The 27922-nt window shown below is 41.6% G+C and overlaps 1 protein-coding gene and 1 long non-coding RNA gene across 3 annotated transcripts in view; one reads left to right on the forward strand and one right to left on the reverse strand.

Moving 5' to 3' along the window:
- The window catches only part of LOC142194681 (uncharacterized), a 431520-nt gene that overhangs the window by 107365 nt on the left and 296233 nt on the right, over positions 1–27922 (forward strand). The window lies entirely within an intron of this gene.
- CUX1 (cut like homeobox 1) overlaps positions 7846–27922 on the reverse strand; it is a 277415-nt gene continuing 257338 nt past the window's right edge. The window contains exons 20-23 of the mRNA XM_075263948.1: positions 21385–21441; positions 13893–13973; positions 13559–13623; positions 7846–8761 (exon numbers count right to left, since the gene is read on the reverse strand). Of these exons, the coding sequence (XP_075120049.1) occupies positions 8698–8761; positions 13559–13623; positions 13893–13973; positions 21385–21441 (267 nt within the window). The 3' untranslated portion in view covers positions 7846–8697. The remainder of the gene's footprint in view (positions 8762–13558; positions 13624–13892; positions 13974–21384; positions 21442–27922) is intronic.

A 27922-nucleotide genomic window follows, 5' to 3' on the forward strand; every position in this document is an offset into this window, starting at 1 on the left:
ACTTTTTGACTAACACAGGGGGGAGGAGGTCGCTCTGGCCTCTTATAGGGGGAAAAACTGTTAGCTAATTAAAAGTTCCACCTGTCCTAACAGCACACAGGGGCAGGAATACCCCATCTTGTGCTGCTGTTTGGGCTAAGGGAAAACAGATTATCTTTATAATCTTCCATTCCTACCTGTCGCGATGCTTTGTTAGTGGGGAATTGTCCCCCAGCTAATGCTGTGTTTAATTAATTGATTTGGTGATCATTAATTGGTTAATATTGATTTTGGTTAGTTATTGGTTATTTATTATTTAATAAAATATTTATTTTATGGTTATTAATTAACTATTTCATGTAACCCCTTAATAAAGGCATCGCGGCCAATTTTTATCCAATGAAGAATTTGGTGTGTTTGTGATTTATTTCAGGTAATTGGTATAAATGGTAAGTAATTATTTGTGTATATGGGCCTTTGTGAAACCATGCTGCACCGTTTTGTCAGGTAGCATTCTCCCAGGCTCCCTATGTTGCAACCTTCCATATTTATCACAGGACAGTAACACAAAACCTCCATATTTTATTCAAGGGCATATTTATTTCCCATAAATGTCCCATGTCCCCTTTCTATCTGCCTATCCCTTTGTAGCTCCACACAATAAAAATACCCTCCCTTGTGTATCAGTATAATGGCTCCTTAGTGTCCTCTATACAGTATAATTCCTCCTGTGGCCCTTGCTCAGTATAATAATGTACCTTGTGACCCCCACATAGTATAATAATGCCCCCTTATTGCCCCACAGTATATTACCGGTAATGTCCCCTTAATAATCTCCACATAGTATAATGCCCCATTGTGGCCCTCACTCATTGTTATGCCCTCATACACCATAATGATCCATTGTGGTCCCTAAACAGTAGTCACAGGTTCTGTAGCTTCATAGAGAGATATTGATATTACTGCCGAAGAGATGTCAGCGGAGAGCTGCTGTCTTATGTAGACCTGATAACCCAGGGCCAGCTATGGACTACATGGTTTATGTGGTCTAAAGGACAGAGCATCCCTGGCTCCCATTATTTATTACATGTCTGACATATATGCAGGTGTCCAGGGCTCTGTGCAGGGTAGCAATATCATGTTTATGCCTCTCTGATATGAATGCCACCAGACCCAAAGGAAAATGACATAAACCTCTCAGGGGGGAAAAAAAATTCGTACCTGACCTTTCAGCAATGAGATATCTCATTATATGATATCTGTCCTGTTGCATTTTGCTATTTACATGTATTTGATGTATATTGTTATAAGCTCCAGAGAACGGACTCTGTAAGGAAAGAAAGAAAACTCCTGCCCCTAAAAGCTTACAAGCTTGTATGCAATACACATCCTACTCCTAGATCAGTAATTCCCAAGCAGGGGTGCCATCTGGACGGGAAATGACCGAATGTCCTTTTCAACTACATCAGTATCTTAGGTGCCTTGGGGCCACTAGGGAGAACTAATATGTGCCTAATGGGCCACTATTTGGTGCATGGGTTCTACTGGGGAGCACTATTAGGCATTTAGGGCCTCTGGGAAGTACCCTTAGGTGCCTGGGGACCACTGGGGAGCATCATTATATGTTTGGGGACCAGTAATGAGCATTATTATGTATCTGAGACCACTGGGGAACATTGTTGTGTGTCTGATGACTATTTGGGCACATTATTAGGTGTCGAGGGCAGCTGAAGAGCTTTACAAAGTAAGGGCCACTGGGTAGCATTGTAAAGCATTGAGCCACTGGGGAACCCTATAATGTGTGTTGGGGCACTACAGAGCGTGATGCCTAGAGGGGGCTGCTAAGGGAACATGGTGATGGTGAATTTTGATATTTTGCTAGATGGGATGTATAGAATGATATAGCGTTGAGGATGCATTACTACTGTGCAGTTGTGATTCTGATACAATGGCATCAGAACTACATTGAACAAAATGCATGCAGTTTTGATGTGGTTTTTGGTGAGGTTGTCAAAATTCACTAGTGAAACAAATTTATATTACAGCTTAAAAAACTACACTTAAAAAACCCCATCACAACTGCCATTTTTTGCCTTCTCCTTATGGAAATATTTTTTTCCAAGGGTGCTCCAAGTCTGAAAAGGTTGGTATTCTGCTGTATAACTTCTCACCATATATCTTGGATACTATTATGACTTGGAAACCTTATCTAACCATATTTTATTCTCAAGAGAGAAGGTATTATATATAGAAGGTGGAAGTTGAACAGTTTCTCAATTCCATTTGATGGCAATCAGACATTGCAAAAAAAACTTGGGACTGCGCTGGAAAAGTAATTGGTAGCAATGAAAAACCATGCAAGAGTAATTTCTCAGCATGTTGGTGTAAATGATAAGACGGAGAGCGACTCTGTCCTGTAGATCTGATAACCTTATGTAATACACATAGAGCAGGAGATTATCAGATCTACAGGACAGAGCCAGACCCATCTCATTATGTACAAAAGCAGCAATGCAGATGTCCTGTCATGGCTAGAAGCAACACAGTGTTCATGCCCATCCGAAAGAGGCAACATCCTGGGACTCAGGGATGGTTCTGGTCACACAGGAGATTTTCCAGCTCTGCCATGAGTCTGGGAAGTCTCCTCTCTTTTTGGAAGCCTACAGATTTTCTGGTACAATTGTTCATACTATACAAGAAAGCTGACAAACACAATGGAGTGGAAGAGCAAGTATGCAGGTCCCTAGGTTTTGGCCATGAACAATGCCCTTACAGTGTCATAGGGAATCTACTACCTGCCACCATAGAACCTGTAGGCCTGCTCAATAAGTGTATAGAGGTGAACTGGCTGTGCCCCCTTTCTACTCCTGCAGGCTATTCATTCCACTTCTCCGGCTCGCTTGGCCTCACAACCTGTCCTACAAGCTGTCTCACCCAAAGAGGGGAATTAGATATTGATCCATTTCCCGCCTTGGGTAGTCTGATCAGCACTTGATGTCAGCAAGTCACATTAGGGGGAGAAACAAAAATTTCTCCTCTGCTGCAACACACAGGCACAACATCATTCTGAGTCAGCACATGATACAGCTTCCAGAAAACGCTAGCATGCTGACTAAATGATGACCCGCACCAATTAAAGTGACATGACACATGCAAATACTAAGCATACCAAATAAAACATAATGCACAGGTCATTGCAACAGATACACAGTGCACAATAAAGCATCGCAACATGTGACTATAATGCACCAATAAGGTACATCAAACTTCCTTAGCCCTGTGCTTACACTACCACCGAGTGTGCCATCCACTCCCATCAAAACCCCTCCTGCACCTGTTCCAAGCAAGTCATACACTCCGAATGTCTGAATGTGGAAATAGGCAATTGCTCATCAGGAGTGTCTGCACCACATTACAATGGAGAGATAGCTGTCGGCCAAACATGATTTGAAGATAGAAGCTATATGAAGTGCATTACCAGCTCTACCATTGCAGTAATAGGATCCTGGCTAAATATACCATGAAGAATATTACATTTAGTATTACAAGGATTCGTATATTTCTTTTTACAGGATTCGTGCATTACTTATATGTATTGACTCTTTTATGCTTACTTATAAATTTCAGCTATTCTATGAAGATACATTAAGAATTCATAAACTGAAAATTATTTTTATGATTGTTGAATTTTTGTATAAATACATTCATATTTTATTGATAATGAGTGAGATATTGCTGAGGCTTTTAGCTTTATGCATAGTTCTATTTTGAGCTAGAAAATTATCCAAATGACTTGTCTTTAGGCCTTAAAGGGGTTGTCCAGGCTTAAAGGTGTTTTCCGAGAAAAAACTTAAAAAAAAGAAAAGATATTTTAGTGCTATTAAATGAGTTAATAATTGCACCTTTAGCAGTGTTTTGAGTGATTTCTGGCTTTCTCTGGGAGCTCCGGGTATCTTCTACATTTGTTTACATGGTTCCCTAGCCTATAACTCCCCTCACTCCCTCTCTCGCACCCCCTCCCTGTTTCCCTAGCTAGCCTATGGACTGCTAGCCCTATTTATCTACTTACCAAACTCAGCTCCAATTCATCCACCCCAAATCATACTTACCTGTCTTCTGTATCCTGGAGATCCGTTTCTTTTGTCTCATCTTTTTCTGGGGACTTCTTGCGCATGCGTGATAATCGTTCTTTGCTTTTGCTAGTGACTGTACAATAATACTTATTGCGCAGGCATCGGCAGAAATGAAGTGTCGCTTGGTGCCAGAAGAATGAAGATAGGTAAGTATGTGAGGTACAGGGGGAATGTGTGTGTGTGTGTGTGGGGGGGGGGGGATATTGGTGATGCTTCATTTCTGGAAATGCAGAAACGGAACATCACTGGATCATCAGAAAATGTGCCTGAGGAGGCTTATAGGTAAATATAATTTTTTTTAAAATTATGTCAATTAGAAATTAGGGAGGGGGGTTAGTTTAGGGATTGATTTTACATTTATGCTGGACAACCCCTTTAAGCTTTTTATGACCTAGCCTCAGAACGAGCCATAAATACCAGGCCGGTGGGGGTCTGACAGAACATCACCCTCCAGACCAATCAGCTGTATGGAGCCAGTTCTGGTGCCTGTCCTATATATACTATATAGGGCCTGAAGCACAAACCTCCATCTCCCGTGTAGTGTCCAGGCACTGTGAATGTGTCTGGCCGCTATTTATGGCCCCCCCACCGATCAGGATGAGGCAAAGTGCAAATTCTACTGTTAGGCTGAGGCCCTATGTTGTAGAAACACAACTTTTTTATTGCAGATTTTATATAGAAAAGGAATGGGAAATATATAAGAAGCATTATACTTCTGACTGGCTCAAAAAATAGCTGCAAAAACCTGCAATATGGGCTCAGCCTTACACATTTTTGCTAAATTACCCAGATATTTCCTTGAAATCAATATATTTTACTGATGTACTGTCTTTTGTATTGGTGGTAAAATGGCAGCAGATGACATTCAGACCCAAGTAAAGTACCACATCGGCTATATATTTTCCATGAAGTGGCTGCTATAGTACATTCAAGTGAACTAGCAGTCAAGAAATATGTGGCTAGTAAATAGTATCCCCGCTCCGATTTATGTAAGTAGCACTCCCCTCCCCAATGTTTTTTATGTCTTAATAGGGAATATGGATAAGGGTTATCTTCATGAGACAACCATTATGGGGCAAGTTTCGGACTGTGTTTCAGCACACTGTCAGCTTTCCTGATCTGTGCCCCGGGTAAAGAGCTATCGGTCCCGTTACCGTAGCTCTTTACAATCTGAAGGGCGTTCCTGACAGTCTGTGAGGTACGTCCTTCTCCACAGCAGCGCCTATCGCAATGTACAGTGTGAGCGGAGAGGAACGCCCCCTCCCTCTGCTCACACAGTGGCGTTCCTCCCCGCTCACACTGTACAGCGAGATAGGTGCTGCTGTGAAGGAGGACATACCTGACAGAGTGTCAGGAACGCCCTTCTGACTGTAAAGCACTATGGTACTGGGACCGATAACTCTTTACCCAAGGCACAGATCAGGAAAGCCGACAGTGCGCTGAATTCAGCGCACTTTCGGCTTTCCAGCAGTATATAGAACTGCCTGTGCCCAAATCAGTGAAAGGTCCTCTTTAAGCCCTATCCTATTTTTGACATTTGTGGTTTTTGGGGCTTAGCATAAAAGATAAACTATCACAGTAAAGGTTGGTTTACACTACCATTACCAATGTCCGTTGTTCTCATCTGTCACAATATATTCTGTATACTGCATTATAGTCTATGGGGCCCGTGCGCTTAACTGCACAGCGCTTGCAGTTGCGCTTGTGTTCCGTCCGTAGGGGTCCTCATGCGGACTCTTACGAATGGAACACATCAGCATATGTGAACCAAGCCTTAAGCTACTAGAGATGTTAGCTAGTCCCATTAGAATGAATGGACGCAGCCGGGGCTCAGAGGGGGTTAAGCGGCTGGACGCCAGCACAGGCTGTGCGCCGGCTGCATCCATTCATTCCTATGGGACCTAGCTAACATTGTTAGCTTTTCCCACAATGCTTGGCCAATAGCAAAGCATTGTGGGAAATAACCTCCGAACTCGATCCCACCTAAACAGATCGGTATCGGAATTCTGATCGCGATCGTGAAATTGACTTTATTGTAATCCGATCTTTTCTGATCCCGATCGCTCAACCCTATTGCCTACCCCTGCTCTAGGGTCTGAGGAGACCCCAGAATATAATAGTGCTTTGTGGATCACAAACTCAAAAAGTTTTGACTCTGGTCCTAGCTCAAAACTTTTGGAAAATTGGGGTTTAATCTAAGACTGACATATCACTGTGTGGGGGCCAAAGGGACAATATACTTTGTGGGGACCAGTAAAATAGGGAATGTAGTATGCAGGTCAGTAAAGGGAGCAATATAATGTGAAGGGACCAGTAAAGGGGGCAATATGCTCTGCAGAGCAGTAAAGAGGGTAATATACTGTGGGGAACAGTAAAGGGGCAATATACTGTGTAAGAGCCAATAAAGGGAGTAATAAACTGTGGGGTCGAGTAAAGGGGGCGTTATACTGTGTGTGAACCAATAAGGGGATTTTTTGATCTGCAAATGGAGGAGCATAGCCTTCAATATTAATTGGGGGACCATCATGGAACCAAAGATCACTGGGTTGAGAAGCTAGGTTCACCCCTGGGGTCTGTGGGCAAGGTCCTTTTTCCTACTTGTATCATGTTGGTCATATAGTAATCTGTGTTTTTTGTACCATGTAAGTAAACCCCTTTCTGCATGCACAACTTTTTTTTTTTTTTAAATTAGAGTGAAGGGAAACTGATGCTATGCAGAGGGGACTCCATCTGCAACAGTCACTCTACTGCCATTAATGTCCATTGCTCTTATCCTATGAGGGATAAGAGCAACGGACATTAACAACAGTATTGTGAACTTACCCTAACACAGAATAACAATACAAATGACTATAAACACATCATGATTTGTCTACACAAACAGGACAAGACAGCAAGTTTTTTCACACCCAAACTTTATTGTTATACTTGCAAAAAAAGACAGAAAAAGATCATTATTATTACGTTCCAGTCATCTATAAATCTTTCCTTAATCTCAATCTTATAAAGCTCTATAAGATCATAATTAATCTGTAATTGTGTTTCATTTCAGCAAACCAGAAACATTAGATTATTGATTCCTAATGTAGACATGCACTTAGCGAGTTGAGAACGGCCATTTCATCCTTCTTGTCAACCTCAGTGTACTATTTCAATGTCTTATAGGAAGAGAGATTGTCACTAAATATTGAGAATTATGTATTATCATGAAAAAATAATCACATTCAAAAGAAGCATAAAAGAACCTATAGCTCATTGCATTCATATAAGGAATTCTCATCACACAGACATTCTGATGCATAGAATATAAATGTCAGATATTTCTAAGATATATTTGTGGCCCTAAGTCAAGGTACCTCAAGATGTCTCTATGGTAAAGTCATCTACCCATGAAGCAATGGTTTTGACATAGAGGATATATATAGTTCTGTGATTCATGAGAAAATAGGATAACTCATTTGCATTTTAATTAAAACCTGTCCCAAACATGCAAGAAAGAAAATCATATATGTGACGATTATTGACTATTTCTCTATTAGAAGAGCAGTCAGCTATCAATAGACTTTTACTGATGAACCACGCTATTGACTAACATCAGGGCATACGCACCCCATCAAACATAAACCTGTCAATGTGCTGACACCAGTAATGATGGCGTCTAAAAGTACACGCCAAATTACCAAGGATGGTAAATGGGGATTCAGGCTTACAATTCCCAGGTCATTTGACTTGGCATATGTTGTGATGGCAGACACAGGGAAAATATAATGTAGTAGTGATCAAAGGGGCTCTACAGCCATATATATATATATATATATATATATATATATGGGCAAGACAACCCTTTATATATATTGGTCTGGAAAAGTTGTATTTGTATGCATTATACATGCACTTGGATTTTATGTACTACAGTAAAGTAATGTACGGTGTCAGAAGATAATTTGGAGGTGACTTTTTGTGACATTGGTACTAACAAATTGGGTGACTTTATATTTATAATCCTGAGGATACAAGGCATTTTCATGTATAATACCTATAGTGCTTTAATCTGCCATATATCAGGTCATATTGTCACAAGGTAAGTTATGGGAAATAACATAAAAGTACAAATAAATACAATGCAATGTGATGGCTTTGTATTATACAGTACAAACAGTTCTAGCAGTGTGCACCATTTCATACAGAATGAATTAGTATGCAATTTCCGTTCTTCCAAATCTGACAATATGGCCATATATAGTGCCGGCGATCACCTATAGCTGTAAACAATTTCTAGACATAAAATCTATTTAGCTATTGTTTCATGATTTTAATCCAAAGGATGCAAAAAATCATGAGAAATGCCTACTAGCAAAATTCTACTATTGACTTAGTACCAAGTAAGAGTGAAGGGTAAATGGATAGCCATCTTGTTAAATATGTATAAGTAGTCCATTTTCTCAGCTCCTGTGTCTGTGCTATTGTAAAGCTAGTCTAGGTCAAGCAGCTGTGCATAATGCATGGATCAGGGAAAACAGCCTGTAAAAATACATCCGGTCATTTGGTCCTAGAGGGATTAAGACGCCCCCGTACTGAAGATTCTCTACTCCTGCCACATGGCTCCATTTTCTCCATTCTCATGGAATTTGTGCAAGTGGTCGGCATATCTAAAAGTGAAAGATCAAGTACAGGATTACTACTGGCTTTTTCCCAATGTATTTGTTATGACATTGTAATAACAGGAAACTCTCATTTGCATTTCTTGACATAAAAAAATAAATAAATTGTATATGATTCATGTGAGATACATTTTTCAACTAAGACAGCTTCTGATGGCTCCACTTTCATTATAATAAAGCTATGGCTATCTTTGGTACATTTTCAAATATTCACCCCAGATTCAGTGGGACCGAATATGAGCACTGTCCAACTCTATCTGTGTCCCTGGGATGTAGATAGTGAATACAGTAGTGAAGGTATTGAATACAATAGTGAAGTTTCCTGGTCCATTATTCATACCTGACATTGTTGACAGTGATTTGAATGCAGGCAAGTAGTCATGTGTGATATGTGATGTAGTGATGTGTGATGAGTCATGTGTGATGTAGTGATGTGTGATGAGTCATGTGTGATGTAGTGATGTGTCATGTGTGATGTAGTGATGTGTGATGAGTCATGTGTGATGTAGTGATGTGTCATGTGTGATGAGTCATGTGTGATGTAGTGATGTGTCATGTGCGATGCAGTGAGCAGAGACTTCAGTGAAGTCGCTCCTTTTACTTGAATTGGATGGGCCTACACACATTCCCCATCCACTACAGTAGCTTCTGGCACATGAAGACTACTGGAACAGCTGAACTTTGACAGGTCCAGGTTGCAGACTCCCATGGATCTCATACCAATGACCTATCCTGTGGTCATCAGTATCAAGAATCCATTTGAGGCCAGAAAACCACTTTAAAGGACCCCTTTATTCCCATCTGGAATATTTATAGCAAATCCACTGGATATACCAAAATATATGAGAACAGGGATGTGCAGTGAGTGGAGAGTATACTGAGCATGTACAGCTCACTCCATCCATTTTTATGGAACTTCAGAGAATTGCTGAGCAGAGAGGGTCGGGTATTCTCAGATGTCCAGAACTTGTGAATGGAGAGAGCCACAATGGCGCAGTGTATAGCACATGAGAGATGGAAGTTGGCTACAAGCTGTCTCTTCCTCTCACCCGGCTACGAAGGGAAAAAAAAAGCTCCTGAAGCAACTCATTGGTGCAACTTAACATTTAACGAATCATTGCACAATCCAGCTTTCAGAAAATACTAGAACATTTTCCCCACTATGGCATACACCAATTAAGGAGACATAAGCATGTATATAACACATCATAGAGCAAAGCGTAAGTACATTGCCACACAAGTTATCCATATATCCTATTGTGTCTGGTTATACATTTTGTTTGCTGTTAGTAGTTATATCTTGTTATATGAGTATGTCTAAAGTGTGTGTTAAATCCAATTTTCATTACACATCCAAGGATGCAGATAACAATTTAGGGCTCTTAGTGAAACAGCAAGACTAGGAAAAATATAACTTCAAAATGTGTATGTCATAATTCATGTTTTATAATCACTTGCCTAAAGGAATATGGTCAGGAAACACCAACGTTTCTCTGCACCCAAACACCTGGACTGATAACCTTCAGGACTGCCCTATATGCTGAAGGAGTTTGTATGCCTGGACTGGTTAAAACCTTCCATGTTACTTGCCAGGCATATTTTTCTGATATGAGGTGCCCAGCCAGAATTAAGGCATATTCCAAAAAGAATATAACTATGGACTTCGTACAATTAGTCGGCCCTGGTCACAGGTGGGAGGGTCCCAAAATGGGGCTTGGTTAAGGTTATTAAAAAATTGGTCATGGACGAGACTCAAGGGTCAGATACCTGGAGATACAACTAAGTCTGTAATCTGTCTGAATTCTTTTGTCTGAATTCCACAGCTAGATCCCTTCACCAATCCAGTTAGTAAGAGGTGTCTTCTTATTACATCTTTTTCTTTTGTAACTGTACGCACTGTACTTTTTTTGTGAATATTAAATCTTTAAAATGAATAAGTTTGTACTTGGCTCTAAGATGTCCCCACAATCCTGAAGAGGAAAAATACAGCTAAGCTATGTTACTTTTTGTATGCCAGTTTGCCAGAGGTTGCAGCTGTGAGTGGTCTGGGTATTAGGGTCTTGAGTACTGTAGCAGGTGGTAGTTGTGTGGATGTTGGGGGTCACTTTACTAATTTTTAGTCTAGTGTGATATGTTATTGTGGAAGTGAGTGTTGAAGTAGAGTCCCCTTCTGGGTCATATGGGCTTGTGTGGTTGGGGTTCTGTTTTGATACATGACAACATGCTATAAAGAAGCTAAGAAACCTTACTACGCCCTATTGTGGTGCACCAGTCTGCTAGCACTGTGCTCTCACACTACTTATATCTGCAGTCTGGACAGGAGATTAACCCTTCCCTGTACAACAGACCAACTGTTATAACTGCGCTAACCTACCCGACACTATATTGTATACAGTGTTGGCCAAAAGTATTAGCACCCCTGCAATTCTGTCAGATAATACTCATTTTCTTCCAGAAAATGGTTGCAATCACAAATTCTTTGGTATTATTGTCTTCATTTAATTTGTCTTCAATGGAAAACCACAAACAGAATTGTCAAAAAGCCAAATTGGATATAATTCCACAGCAAACATAAAAAGGGGGTGGACAAAAGTATTGGCACTGTTTGAATAATCATGTGATGCTTCTCTAATTTGTGTAATTAACAGCACCTGTTACTTACCTGAGGCACCTAAGAGGTGCTGGCAATAACTAAATCACACTTGCAGCCAGTTGAAATGGATTAAAGTTGACTCAACCTCTGTCCTGTGTCCTTGTGTGTACCACATTGAGCATGGAGTAAAGAAAGAAGACCAAAGAACTGTCTGAGGACTTGAGAAGCAAAATTGTGAGGAAGCATGAGCAATCTCAAGGCTACAAGTCCATCTCCAAAGACCTGAATGTTCCTGTGTCTACCGTGCTCAGTGTCATCAAGAAGTTTAAAGCCCATGGCACTGTGGCTAACCTCACTAGATGTGGACGGAAAATAAAAATTGATGAGAGATTTCAACACAAGATTGTGCGGATGGTGGATAAAGAACCTCGACTAACATCCAAACAAGTTCAAGCTGCCCTGCAGTCCGAGGGTACAACAGTGTCAACCCGTACTATCCGTCGGCGTCTGAATGAAAAGGGACTGTATGGTAGGATACCCAGGAAGACCCAACTTCTTACCCAGAGACATAAAAAAGCCAGGCTGGAGTTTGCCAAAACCTAGCTGAGAAAGCCAAAAACATTTTTGAAGAATGTTCTCTGGTCAGATGAGACAAAAGTAGAGCTTTTTGGGAAAAGGCATCAACATAGAGTTTACAGGGAAAAAAAGAGGCCTTCAAAGAAAAGAACACGGTCCCTACAGTCAAACATGGCGGAGGTTCCCTGATGTTTTGGGGTTGCTTTGCTGCCTCTGGCACTGGACTGCTTGACCATGTGCATGGCATTATGAAGTCTGAAGACTACCAACAAATTTTGCAGCATAATGTAGGGCCCAGTGTGAGAAAGCTGGGTCTCCCTCAGAGGTCATGGGTCTTCCAGCAGGACAATGACCCAAAACACACTTCAGGTCAGCACTAGAAAATAGTTTGAGAGAAAGCACTGGAGACTTCTAAAGTGGCCAGCAATGAGTCCAGACCTGAATCCCATAGAACACCTGTGGAGAGATCTCAAAATGGCAGTTTGGAGAAGGCACCCTTCACATCTCAGAGACCTGGAGCAGTTTGCCAAAGAAGAATGGTCTAAAATTCCAGCAGAGCATTGTAAGAAACTCATTGCTGGTTACCGGAAACGGTTGTTCACAGTTATTTTGTCTAAAGGTTGTGCTACAAAGTATTAGGCTGAGGGTGCCAATACTTTTGTCCGGCCCATTTTTGGAGTTTTGTGTAAAATGATCAATGATTTGACTTTTTTTTCATTCTCTTTTGTGTTTTTTCATTGCAAGCAAAATAAATGAAGATATTACCAAAGAGTTTGTGCTTGCAATCATTTTCTGGAAGAATATGAGTATTATCTGACAGAATTGCAGGGGTGCCAATACTTTTGGCCAACACTGTAGTCTGAGATTACACCAAGCCATAAAGCCTCTGATTCGCCTTTCTCTATAGTACTGAGCATGTATAGGGTTTCAGTGAAATGTACATTTAGGAGGATAATAGAATGAGTAAGGTATAATGCCTTAGGATAATGGCCAATGTAGATGGAGCTATGGCGTGCAGCTCTACATTTCCATGTTTCTAAATACATTTTCATGAACATAAGTAGCCAAAAGTGAGAGGAAATTGTTTACAAAGCTGACTTTTTTTTGGATCTATGTATATCTCCAATGGGAAATGTAAGGAAGTACTTAATCTCAGTAACAGTTGCAATATGATAACATGAGTACTTTTCTGTGATAGGAAATCCTTCAGTGCCGTATGTATATTGCAGAGTTCATGTGCTGGTACAATGGCTTTTGTATTGTGTCTTGGTTTATATGGTTTATTCTCCTCGGTGGGGTCCGGTCTATGCTTTCCAGTGATCAGGTAAAACACACGAATGCTCAGAGATAATTCTGTATATTTAGCTGTATCCATGGTACGGTGAACAGTAACTTGTTACACCATCTCTAGGTCAGGCTCAAGCTTTCCCAGCCTATCATTTTACCTTGCACTTATTATATAAAATTTTGATCAGACTTAGATAATGAGTTGACAAAAAGAATAGTGGATACAAAGTATGACAATCCTATATTACTATATAACAAGTTAGTGCAAAGACGACACCATTAAACGGATATTCCCAACCAACACCTTAAAGTGTCCGCCATTCACTTACTTCTTTGCGCAGTAGGCAGCACAATCCCGTCCCACACTTTCACTCCAAGCGGTTTTGTACAAGACCTAATGAAAAGATAATATATATTTGTACTTAATGTGATCAGAACAAAGCGGTCCTATTCAGCCCTAATACAGACATTGACGACATATTAATAGAGGAAACAATATCCCTGTGATCCCCCCAGGATGAAGATGCTGCAGCAGTAGTAGGTAACTGGCTTTGGATTTGTAACTATAATATATATGGGAGTCTGACGTAGTCTCAGACACTCCCCCTGTTTTATTATTGGTTGAGACTGGTGCTCTGGTGCATAATGTACTCAGTTACTTACCAGGAATACCAGACAATGCAGGAACAGCGTATAGAAAAATGCAATTGTGCGGGCCATCTTATTTGATAGAATCAGCCGTCCCTATAGAAAGTGTGGAAAATAATCATAGACAATTTATTGCAGGTACATAGTATATAGAAGCATGCTGTATCATTAATGGCTGACTAGGTCACACCAGCTGGCAGACAACCCTATGGACAGTGTACAGGCTGATCTTTCTGTTTAGTATACAGCATCTAGTAGCAATGCAGGGAACCTCAGACATCGCTGAATACAATGATATAATACTTCATAGACAAGGACTATGCAGAGTTTTCATGTAGACTTAGCTTATACAGATTGAATAAAAGCAGGCACTTGCAGAAGGTCGATGACCCACGGGAAAGACAAGTGGTAACCACTCCATGTCAGATCTGTACCTGACCCCTGCTTCCCCTCAATAAATCTTCTAGGCAATAACCTGGGGATAAGTGTATTATAGATGAAATGCTGCAGAAGGTGAAATTGACTCAGCATAGTCTGGCAATGGCTGATTTCATTTACGTATCTATTTCTGGTGCTGCTTTGAAAGCCAGAACAGTGTTTTTCACCTTTGCTTTATTATGCCGGTTTGCACCAGTCAATATCTAGTATATGATGGTGTAGCGCCCCACAGAGTGGGTCACTACAAATGTCATCTTATGTGATCTATACTGTGTACTGTGAAGGTATAGTGAGATCCAGTCAACCTGTTAGCATACACAAAGTTCCACAGCCATTATCTCTTTAAGAAAAGGGGTGGAGCTACAGACTGGAAGAGGGTCTCTCTCTTTTTCAGTTCCAGTTCAGAGGGTGCAGGAGTGTGTAGGAGAGAGGAGCAGGTGTGTTGAGGTGCAGTGTGTGCTGCAGCCTCATGGTATGATAGCACAGGAGGCCGGAGACCTGCAGAGGTGAGATGAGACCTTACAGGCACGGAGCTGCAGTTATAGGACCATCAATTCCTAACTAGTGTGAGAAACACTAAGAACATTGAGAGACTCACTGGACCCAGGCCTAGTGAATGCAGTATTCCTGGAGGCTCAGTAACATACAGAGTTGGGGTGAGTGTATCCAGCATCCCAAAGAACTCGCGTTACCTGCTGTCCAGAAGGGGGATCTACCCAGTTGTAATTAACCTTTGAGCTCCTGGAACCCAGGACCAGAGGAAATCTATTAGAGAGTTTGAGCAGCAATGGAAGGCTGAATCATACTAGTGGTAAAAGGGAAGACTGGCATCTCACTATACTGGAGCAAGGTGAATCCTCCTGTAACATCTGGTATCTCCTGCTGACTACAGAAGTAAACTGTAAGTGTTTGGTTAACCCCTGTCTGGACTGTATTCTTTCATCGCTCCTCTGTTACTCCTCCTGGAAATCATCCCATCCTCACCTATATCATCTGGCCCTGGGACCTGCCCTGGTTGGGGAGGGTATAACATCTGGCACTGCATCACCACCTATTCCCAGAGGCCCTATCTACAGTGCCCGGCTTCACCTCAAGCCGAAACCCCAACTGGCGTCACGACAAACTTTTATTTTTCTTTATTTTTCTTTAATCCATTTTTGCTTAAAACTCCCCTTTTTCAAGGCGCTGCCGCCCCCGGTGTCGGGCCTGCTCGCACCGTGAATCTACATAGGCCGAGCCGGGGCGACTCACCTTTTTGGCGTCACGAACAGGATAGCGAAAGTGCGCAAAACTTTTATTTTTGTTCAAAAAGACTGTTGCATTTTTCAAAATTTTCCCTGCTTTCCAAAATAGCAATGAACAGCAGTTGCATGATTCAAGTTACATTGAACTGCAGGGTTGGTGTCTCTTCCTTGCAAGCCACACTGAGTGCAGAACATGTGACATGCCTGTGCAATGAGCAGTGAAAGATACAGATTGCATCATCCCCAACTGCAGTGATAAATCCTCAATCCATCCATCCATCCGGATCAACACTTCACAGTATCAAGTATGGTGAGTGTGGCCTTGCTGGGGTTAACAAGGGGGGGTGATGTATCAAGCAAGTGGATCCTCATCTCCAGCCCCAGGCCCCTCTGATTCCCCCATAGACTCTAACCGTGGTCACAACCAAGTAACTATGGCACCTATATTACTGCTAACAATGCCGTACATTCCAGGTGCATCCTGGCTGCCCCAGTATACAGGCGAGTCCCATAGCCTCAGAGACTTTAAAGAAAAGCTGAGTAGCCTGTTTGACCTATACCCTATGACAGAGGAGCAAAAGGTCGCAATATTAATAAGTCAACTTGGTGGTGCAGCACAAAGGGAAGTGAAATCCTGGCCATTGAGTGATAAAAGAACTGTAAAGGACATTTTTACCAAACTCAGGATCACCTTTGACACCCGCACCACAGCTGAGATAAAAATGCGGTTTTTCAGCTGTAGGCAAAAACCGCAGGATACTGTGAGAGATTTTGCCCTCAATCTGCAAGAGGCCTTGTGGGTTATTAAACAAGTGGATGATGTACCAGCGCAAATTCCAGTAAGCCCGATTCCTAGTGAAAGTATGCCTACCGTTTCCCTGATGACTGCTGTGAGTAGGAGAAGACTGTCAGGAATCCCATTTCTGCGTAGATCTCAGCGCAATACACAGGGAGAACTCCCCATACGTTACAGGGACAATCAGTAAAGGTATACTAACCCAATGTGTTTACAGATAGTTGTGTTGTGTTTGTATATGTTGAATTGAGTTTATGCAAAGTTAAAGGTTTAATTGCAGTGCCGACTCCCTAATGGATTGCACTAATAGGTGAGTCAGAAATATGAACTGTGCATTACTACTTACTCTCCTGAGCATGGCATTACCAAGAGAGAATGGACTAAAGGAACTGTGCCAGTGGTTAACATGTTTAGTTTTTCAGGGTTCCTACCACCATAACTTTCTTGTGGTATTGAAACTTTAAAACTTCCATTTGCCTACCAACCTCTTCAAGTGCATGGAATGCAATTTATGCAGGTGCACCAACGCTCTTGGGGGTTGGGGGATGTTTCAAATATGGCGGCCTGTCGGATAGGAGCCATCAAAACAGCCTGTGCAGTGAAGAAATATGAATGTTCCAAAATACTCCGCAGCTGCACTCGGAGTTAAGGAGGTGGACTAAGCGGTTTGGGGCTGTAATCCGCAAGGAAAGCAACCGTGAATGTTGCTGGGTTGTAAGGAATACACAACCAGAGACTGTTACAGAAATTGTGTTTCCTTGAACATTTTTGTGACAGTTTAAAATGGTCTTAAATAAGTTGCACTTTTCTCCTTAGGGAATTTACTTACATATGAAGTTTACACTTGTATGTAATGTTCTTCAAACACTATGGTGTTCATGTTACCATCTACCAACCCTCTTCTTAGTTCATCGGAAGGGTAGCCCGAGACGTGCTACTTTTAACAAGGGGGGAATGTAGCGCCCCACAGAGTGGGTCACTACAAATGTCATCTTATGTGATCTATACTGTGTACTGTGAAGGTATAGTGAGATCCAGTCAACCTGTTAGCATACACAAAGTTCCACAGCCATTATCTCTTTAAGAAAAGGGGTGGAGCTACAGACTGGAAGAGGGTCTCTCTCTTTTTCAGTTCCAGTTCAGAGGGTGCAGGAGTGTGTAGGAGAGAGGAGCAGGTGTGTTGAGGTGCAGTGTGTGCTGCAGCCTCATGGTGTGATAGCACAGGAGGCCGGAGACCTGCAGAGGTGAGATGAGACCTTACAGGCACGGAGCTGCAGTTATAGGACCATCAATTCCTAACTAGTGTGAGAAACACTAAGAACATTGAGAGACTCACTGGACCCAGGCCTAGTGAATGCAGTATTCCTGGAGGCTCAGTAACATACAGAGTTGGGGTGAGTGTATCCAGCATCCCAAAGAACTCGCGTTACCTGCTGTCCAGAAGGGGGATCTACCCAGTTGTAATTAACCTTTGAGCTCCTGGAACCCAGGACCAGAGGAAATCTATTAGAGAGTTTGAGCAGCAATGGAAGGCTGAATCATACTAGTGGTAAAAGGGAAGACTGGCATCTCACTATACTGGAGCAAGGTGAATCCTCCTGTAACATCTGGTATCTCCTGCTGACTACAGAAGTAAACTGTAAGTGTTTGGTTAACCCCTGTCTGGACTGTATTCTTTCATCGCTCCTCTGTTACTCCTCCTGGAAATCATCCCATCCTCACCTATATCATCTGGCCCTGGGACCTGCCCTGGTTGGGGAGGGTATAACATCTGGCACTGCATCACCACCTATTCCCAGAGGCCCTATCTACAGTGCCCGGCTTCACCTCAAGCCGAAACCCCAACTGGCGTCACGACAAACTTTTATTTTTCTTTATTTTTCTTTAATCCATTTTTGCTTAAAACTCCCCTTTTTCAAGGCGCTGCCGCCCCCGGTGTCGGGCCTGCTCGCACCGTGAATCTACATAGGCCGAGCCGGGGCGACTCAATGGCTGTGCAGAATACATGGAAGTTTTAGTTACTTTCAGGCTGAATTCACGCTATGTTTGCAGTATCTATTAGGCGTATACACCAAGAAAGCCAAAGTCAAACATATTTATAAGCCGTCAATAACCCAAAAGGGGAGAAAGTGACATCCTTTTGCCTCCATCAGTATATATTTGTTATAGTGCAGTTACTTTGGTATAGAAGCATTCCACAAAAAATTACATGGATATAGAAGCTTATTGGCAAAGTAAGGTCATACAGTGAAGACATCCATTGGAGATATACAGTGTTGTGCAAAAGTTTTAGGCATCTATGGGGGGAAATACTGCCAAGCAAGAATGCCTTCAAAAATAGAAATGTTTAAGAAGTCTTAACTGGAAGCCCCTGCTTTACTGAGATGGCGCACTCTTATTCCTGATCGACATTTTCTGACCTCCTGGAGTCAGCACAGTTTGTCCCCCCAGCTGCTAAAAATAAGCTGATACAGGTGTATACTCTGCATCAAAGTTACTTGACTCCTGCACGTCTGCACAAAATGGGAAGGTTACGACACCCTGCGTGTTTACGATGTACTGTTGTGTATTCTGATATTTGGTATATGGTCTGAGAGTGCCCGATAATAAAGGTTTTTGGTCCGAGGTTGTAAACCTGTTATCTGACCTACTAAACACCCCAATTCTACATGAAATCTATTTGTTTGGTATTCTGGATGAGGAGATGTGACAACACCACTTGCACCTTTTTGCAGGAATCCCTTTTCCTAGATAGAAAGGCTATTACCTTGTGATGGATGGCTCCCCAACTCCCCTCCCTATCAAGGTGGAGGAAGCTGGTAATTCCCATTGTCCCATATAATAAAATAGTACATAAAGGCAGGTGTTGCCCTCAAAAATGTTATAAGGTTTGGGGCTCTTGGTGTGATTCTCTGACCCTATATACATACCCCCATACCTATATACATACCCCATCTTTAGGCTCTGCCCTGAGTGTATTCATTGCTTAGATGTTGGGGGGAGGATGGTAACCCTGGGCCTTACTTGTACTGTACTTGGAGTCATGTATATATTTGTATGTGTTTTTTTCTCTTTTATGCTCTCGCCCTCTGCAGATTGGATTGAGGTCAGTACGTCTTTCGAGCCTGGACTTTCTACTAGATGACTTTTGCATGTTATCTATTACTACCATGGACCAGGCAGAATTTTTTGGTTCCTTGTTACATTTTGACAAGATCGTTTTTAGTTTATGACTATTTCCAGATTATGTTTCTTTTGTCGTTTCTTCTGCATTTTCTTCTGCATCCTGTTGTGTAATCTGTTGTATACTTCAATAAAACGAGTTAAAAAAAATAAAAATAGAAATTTAAATAGTTTATTTTCAACAAATAAAACAATTAAGTGAATGAAGGAAAGAGAAATTGAAATCACATCAATAATTGGTGTGACCGCCCTTTCTAGGAGTCCTGGAAGTGATGGTACGGCCCCCACAGAGCCCTGATCTCCAACATCATCCAGTCTGTCTGGGATTACATGAAGAGAAAGAAGGAGTTGAGCAAGCCTACATCTACAGAAGATCTGAGGTTAATTCTCCAAGATGTCTGTAACAACTTCCCTGCTGAGATCCTTCAAAAGCTTTGTGTAAATATATCTAGAAGAACTAGGAACGGTCACACCAACTATTGATGTGATTTAGATGTCTCTTTCGTTCATTCACTTAATTTTGTTAATTGACAAAAATAAACTATTAACACTTCTATTTTTGTAGCATTGTCTACACCTGCCTAACATATTTGCACAGTACTGTAAACTGGTAACGTATACCTCCAACATAACTGCAAATGCAGAGCGAACTGACCCCTAGCCCATCCCAAACCTATGTTCAATGAATAATAAATAAAGTAAAAAAATTACAAAGTAATGTGATATTATAGGCAATTATATCTTGTCAACTTGCCATGGCAGACATTTAAAGTCCATCCATTAACATTTGGATCCAATATCGCCATGCCTGCTTTGAATGAGAGCTTGTGGTGGACCCGTATAAATGTATGATGTCCTCTTCATGGGAGCCAACAATCAATAATATTTTATTATTCCATTTCTTTCAGCCATAGCGAAATACTGATTTATGTCATGACAGAAGTTCAAAGATGGATTACAAAAATGGTGTAAGGTTTCAAGCACACAACTTATTAGAGAGAGGTTTAAAGGGGCTGTCCCACTATAGACATTTATCCCATACCCATAGGATAGCAAATAATTGTCTGATTACTGGGGATTCCCTCGAGGTCAGGAGTCCCGGGTGTCCACAACTTCCCCTGAGTGTACAATGTGAAAGGAGTAGTGGCCATCCATGCACGCACCACTACATGTAAAGCTGTGGTCTGCCATTCTTCTGCTTACTGGGAGTCCCAGCCAGGGACTTAGTAATGGTACCATGGGTCCCGGGCTGTTCAGAAAACTATGGATCCCCACCTCATGCTCAAGATCCTCACCCAACACATACTCACCTCCAGTAGGCTGTAAGCAGGCCCAGTGGCAAGTGACTACACATTGCCTCAATGTAATCCAACCTTGTATGAACTATAATGCAGATTACCTTAACTAATTAGGGAGGGGGCAGGAGAAGCTTCACCCTGTGAAAGTGGCGGTTAGGTAGGGTATCAGGCTCACATCTGATAGTGTTAGTGAAGGACATGACAATCACGCCATATAGGACAGTTTAGAGTAGATAAAAAACCTGACTGGTTCCCTTTAACATGCCATATATCTACCCTAAGATTAACAAAATGCCATCAGCAGCCCTGGCTAATCCATAAGCAGGGGAATGTTTCAGACTACCAAAGCACAGTATGTATAGGGGTGTCTGATAAGCCAGCAGCCATTGTAGATAAATACTGATGGGATTGGGAACTGGCAGATCTGTGGCAGGACATTTGGAACCAGTTACTTCAACTATATATTCCATATGTTATGTTAAGATTTTCTGGACAACTTGAGAGTCATTGAGTGGCGCAATTTTATCACACACTTGTGTTGTACTTACCATGCTAAGGGTTGCTTTATCCCATGGACTTAGACTGAGATACTTCCTCTGGCGTTCCTGCAATAGTAAAGCACGTTGTTATCGTCTCAGCCATACAAAGTATCTATAGAATACATGTGGGATTAAACATCAGCTGGTAAATATGGAAAGAACGCCAGGTCAGGTATTGGAGGCATTACTGGAGGTAAAGAGATTTGCCCCATGAAATAAAAAAAATGTTTTCTACAACCTTCAATAACCCCACTGCCACCACACCACTGTCTGAACAGCTTCCACCCTCACCTACTGCCTCTATCCTATTACCCTCATAGATTGTAAGCTCTTGTGGGTACATCCCTCTATCTCATTGTTCCAGCTGGTCATTGTTAGGCCTCTTCCAGTTGGGCCTTTGTCGAGTTCAGTCTGTTATCTGTTTTTTTTCCCTGGATAGCACACTGATCGATTCATTTCTATTGGCCCATGCACATGACTATGTATTACATGGTGTGCGGGCCGACAGTCTGGGTTGCAAAACTCAGGGCAGTTCCTATTCCTATCTGCTTTGCGGTCGTGCATCCGTGGCTCCTATTCATTGAATGAATGGGTCTGTGGAAGCACAGCCGGGACACTCATGATATCCGTGTGCTGCCCGTGCCCTTCAATCATGGCCAGCCCATGGCCATCTGCAAGGTGCATAGATTGTACTTTTTTGTGTATTTTGTGTATTGTATGTAAACCCTCAAATGTACAAGAGCATGGAATTAATATAATAATGTACAGCAGCATGGAATTAATATAATAATGTACAGCAGCATGGAATTAATATAATAATGTACAGCAGCATGGAATTAATATAATAATGTACAGCAGCATGGAATTAATATAATAATGTACAGCAGTATGGAATTAATATAATAATGTACAGCAGCATGGAATTAATGGTGCTTTAAAAATAAATAATAATATTGATCAATAATTCTAGACGACCTCTTTAAATTTCTATTTGTTATTTTTTTCTCCATATTCGGCACCATATTGTCTATAGATAGTGTCTAGTAGTGCATCTCAGTGTATACAGCCCACAGACAAGAGTGATGCTGTTTCTAGGGAAAAGTAGAGGTCAGAAGACAGGGTGATCCAGGTGTATGGGAAGATCATCTTATTTCTTACAAGATGATATAACCAAGTATCAAGATATATAAAAAAAAATGATTTCTCTTTATGTCATCCATTGTCTGTAGAAAGCTAAATGACAACCCCTATGGGCACTGTAATGGCTGCTCTTAGTGCTTGGCTCCCAGCATCTATTAGCTATGCACAATTGAATACAATGATATAACACTTCACACTAGAGGATATCTCGGTTCTCATGCAGGATTATATGTATTTTACAGCAATGCCAAGTAGAACAAAACATTAGTCGCCACTAGTATGTCACCGTGATATACCGCTATGGTTATATGTAGTGTAAGTATGTGCAGCCACTACAGTGCTACCTATAGAAACAGTATGCTGAATGAGCAACTTCTCATATATGGAAATGTATATACTAGACCTGGTAGAGATACTTGCCCATAGTGGACAATAATACAGTATACGCTTAGGTAAAGATATTTAGGCTACTTTGTCTGACCAGTAGCTGAATACAGCAACACAATGGTATAATCTCAAAAAAACCTGCAAATATAACAAATTCTCCATGGAGGAGTAGGAAGACATTTCTCCCAGCCAATGACTTAAGAAAGATTCAAAGCTGGCCATACACATTAGACTACTGTTGTCAGACCCACTGATTTTAGAGGGACCTGCCAAACACCTAATGTGTAAGGGGCATCCCGACTATCCCCTAACATCCGATGTTGGAGGAGTTAAGGCTCAGGCTGCTGGAGTGAAATATACCCAAAGCTTTTGTTCTCAGGGAAGATAAGTGAGTACTAGTGACGTACTCCACTCTCCCCATTCAGTACACATGCATGATTGACCAAGTGACCCAATGAGACCACATATGTAATGAACTAAACTCACATAGGGATCTATCATGCTGAGAGTTACAGTTAGAAGACTAGCGGTCAGGTTGGGGCACTTGGTTGTAATAATGACATAATATGCACCTCCAACATGCTTGTGTGAAACTGACCTATTGTGCTATATATATTCAATATGGCAGGTTATCCTGAATTGTTATTTCAATTTATTCTCAAATATAGATACTTATGCTCTAAACTGAATATGAGCCACATGGGGGAGAGGGGGGAGGTGAAGTTTCTGTTATTATGTCACAATGCATCTACCTCACAATATCCTGGTAAATAGCAATAAATCTGGAACTGTCTGATCTGCTCAGTGTGATAAAGGTCTAGTCGGAGCAGCACTGAGGATTATCAGCAGAGAGATAAGTAGGGGCTTCTGCCAGTCTGGTAGATCCTGCACATATGCCCGGTAAGGAATGATATAATGGGGACATTCAGAACTCCTTGTCATAAATCAGGGGCGTCCTCTGGCAGGCCATGCAGGGGATCTCAGGCATCATTTCAGTTCATGTATGTATAATATGTAATGAATCTTTTTACATTTTTGGCTTATAGTTTCATGAGTTCTATCGCCTGACCTAAGACCAGGATCCATAGATTCAGGAGAATTAGGTAGTTATTGAGGCTAAATAAGAGATGTCCCTAATGTTGAACCCAGTTTTAGGGCTAAACATGGATTGCTGAAGAAATAGAAGACATCTGGGCAATTATTGATCTAAAAATAAACCAAAACCATATCTGTACCATAAAGGACAACTCAAAACTGCCTTAAAGAAAAAGTGGTCGTGATTCCCAATACAACCAGAGCTGAATGTTAAGTATGGCTTCTGTTTGCTAGGGGAACCATAGGAAAATAAGGTCAGATTTTGTTTTGTTCATCATCCATAGGTTGTTTTGTTTGGTATTGCAGCTCAATTCTAGTCAATGTGGCTGTATAGTGCAGAGGGCCTGGTAAGAACAGACTAATTTATTGCTGGAGAGAATATTGCATATAATCTGTAACAGTATAATAACAGGTTGCTTACAACTGGTTTCAATAGAACCCTTTAGACAGTCTCGTTCCGCTGCCCCAGTCTCCGTAAGTCCTGGTGTATGGTCGGCTGATCTCTGTACCTTCGGCTATATCAGTTGTTTTGTACTCTTGGTGCCTTGGTTTTTGTGCCTAGCTGCTAGACTCTAAACCTTTCCTCTTTTCCCGGGAACTTTAGTATCAGGCTGACTTTTCTCCTAAAACACAGCACCAATAAATGGCTCCCTCCCTCTATAAAGCATCACTCTGGTGACTGCCAGCCTACCTCTGTGCTACAACTCCGATACTACTCATGGAATACCGCAGGGGATTTCTTCTTCAGACTGCTCCCTACACATTGCTCACAGTTACCTTGACTATCCTACCCAAGTATCTGGTGCCCCCTGCTGTGCAATGCAAGCCAACCTGCCAAAACCAGGTCATTGCAAATATTGTACCTAAACGTAGATGTCTTCATCTTCTCTTATAGCTTTGGCTTTGCCTTCTTGTGGAGGTGCCCACTGGTGTTACCTCTGCTTCTGAAGGGCTAGCTGATGTCGACCTTAATGCACGGTCTAAATATATTTCTATATGATGTCTGCAGGCCTATGGATGCCTTTAGATTTCACCTTTGGTATATATGGATTGGGCTGCAGAGCCCCGGCCCTCCTGGGTTCTCTAATTTCCACACCAGTCTTCTTATTTCCTGCAATGGTGGAGGCGCTGATGAATCAGAACCACCTTCTGCAGGGCCATGTGCCTACACTGAAATCTACACCAACTCATAGCTGGCATACATTTCATGGATCATTTGCGCCAGTAAACTTTATAATGATAACTAATCTAGCACAACTCCGACACCACACCCAGGCCATGAAAGTGGGTGGTGCAAAATCATAAAAAGTAGTACATTTTTGAGCATAAATTTGAGTCTTTTTTATATATTGTATGCCAGATAACTGGATGTCATGACCAACGAACTGGTGTCGTAAGAAGCTGCGTCAGTGTTTCTCTGTGTTATAGACCTCAGCCACTATACCAGACACAGTCAATAAAAGGTGGCGCTGTCTTTGAAAAATTTGAAGACCTTATTTTTCTAGTGATATACAACTCCTGACATTCAACTGATTTGTTTTATGGGTTTTAGGGATCCAAATCAATTTTTCATACTGATGACCTATGAAGGCCTATCCACAGGATAAGTCATCAGTATGTGATATGTTGGAGTGCGACACCCGGACACACACAGATCAATTATTATAGCAACCTCCAGTGGACAGGCAGCACCACTCCAATTCTCCAACAGATTACATACTGACTAGAGATGAGCGAACAGTAAAATATTCAATATTCGTTTTGAATAGCCCCTCAATATTCGACTATTCGAATGAATATCGAACCCCATTATAGTCTATGGGGAAAAAATGCTTGTTTCAGGGGATCCCACTCTTCGACTCAGGAGAGTCACCAAGTCCACTATCACACCCCAGGAAATGATGCCAACACCCTGGAATGCAACTGGGACAGCAGGAGAAGCATGGCTGGGGGCATCTAACATGCCCAAGTCACTGTATTACGTCGGGATCCCTGTTAACTTGCGATATACGCGAGCTGACTCTTTCCCATAGGAATGCATTGACCAGCGTTGATTCGCCGAATGCCATACAGAATATAGCATTTGGCCAATCAACGCTGGTTCTGCCGGAGTCTCATCTGTGAGGAGGCGGAGTCTAATATCGGACCAGAATGGAGACTGCTGTGGACCGATCTTAGACTCCGCCTCCTCCCGCAGAACCAGTGTTGATTGGCCGAATGCTGTACTCTGTATGGCATTCGGCCAATCAACGCTGGTCAATGCATTCCTATGCCGAGATGTAGCAGGGCTGGCCGTGTGCTCAGATCGTCTACACTGGAGATGCAGCCGAGCTGAGTGGACGGCCAGCACTGCTACACCGGAGATGTGAACCCTGCTGCACACTCAGCTCTGGTGCATCAGAGATGCGCTGAACCCTGCTGCACACTCAGCTCTGCTGCATCAGAGATGCGCTGAACCCTGCTGCACACTCAGCTCTGCTGAGATGCATCAGAGCTGAGTGTGCAGCAGGGTTCAGCGCACATTCACCTCCCCTTGCGCATTTATTAGTGCAAAAAAAAGCGCCAGGGAAGGTGGGAGGGGATACAAATTTTTAGCGCGTTTGCCTCGTGTTATTCGATTGGAATCGAATACCTCGAACGGCCTGATATTCAATTGAATACCTATTCGATCGAACAGTGTTCGCTCATCTCTAATACTGACCTATTTTGTGAATATTTCATCAGTATAAAAAATCTATTTGGGGCTGGAAAACCCCCTTTACAAAAATAATAATATTAAGCGTCTACTTTCTTTATCTCAAGCCTAAAATTGATCTATAAAGGCAATCATGAAGCTTTTGGGTAGGCTTTTCCATCTCTATCAGAACACAACCTTTATTTGTGCTTTTTTTTTGAGGTGCTTAAGTGCGGGACCATAATGTTTCAGAGATCATGAAAAGCAAATAGGGTTTTACATTATGAATTCATGGGATGTCAGATAAAAGGCTTTATAAGGTTTTTTTTTCAATTTATAAACCAGACTTAGAAGGGCTTATCCTGGCCAGAGGACAAGGTAAGGAAAAAAAATACAGCTCAATGTTATTCTATCATGATAGTGCGGCAAACCACAAGTAGATTTTCTTCTACCACGGTAGCGGTAGTTTCAGAGTCTGAATTTGTGCCAAGTTGGGTTTCGAAAATTCATTGGTTGATTGAGAAAACTAGTAAATAACAATTTAAGTGCAACAATCAATAAAGGGTAATAAATGGTAAAGGAAAAGCTTTTATACTGTGCATGGAAAGACAAATGTCTTCTGTATACACAAATCTCGGAAACACATTCCATCAAAAATCTTTTTGGATACATCCTGTGGTTTTATGTTAGAAACATTGAAACCACTAAGTAAATCTGGACGCTTATTATTGTGGAAAAAGATCTATAAACCTCGACTTACATTTTAGAACTAGGTCTGGCTAGGTAAACATTGAATCATGACTATTAAAAATCAATTTCATTATCTCTTGTGTAGGTTTAGTAGTGATCACATACATGGATATTCGCGTCCTGATATAACCTCAACTAGTATTTGAAGGGTTACAGTAAACAGAAAGATATAATGTCTACAGTCACATGGCCTTGACTACAGTTATATAAAGTAGATCTTTGCTACACAATGCCAGAAAGCAGTTTAAAGGCTCCAATATTATAACACTATTACTGTAACTCCCTATAGAGAAATGCTGTATGTACTGGGATATAGGATTAAATGGATTACTTCTTATAGACAACTCCCTTTAAGAAGACATTTCACCTGCTCCACCAAGTCCAAGTTCTTTACTTTCTTTAATAGGTGCAGCTCCACTGATCTTGGCGCATCTGCTATATTTTCCGCTAGTCCCCACAATTCCTGAGCAATTACTGTTGATGCCTGCTATGCTAATTAGA

The sequence above is a fragment of the Leptodactylus fuscus genome, chromosome 2, assembly GCF_031893055.1.
Source record: "Leptodactylus fuscus isolate aLepFus1 chromosome 2, aLepFus1.hap2, whole genome shotgun sequence".
Taxonomy (NCBI): domain Eukaryota; kingdom Metazoa; phylum Chordata; class Amphibia; order Anura; family Leptodactylidae; genus Leptodactylus; species Leptodactylus fuscus.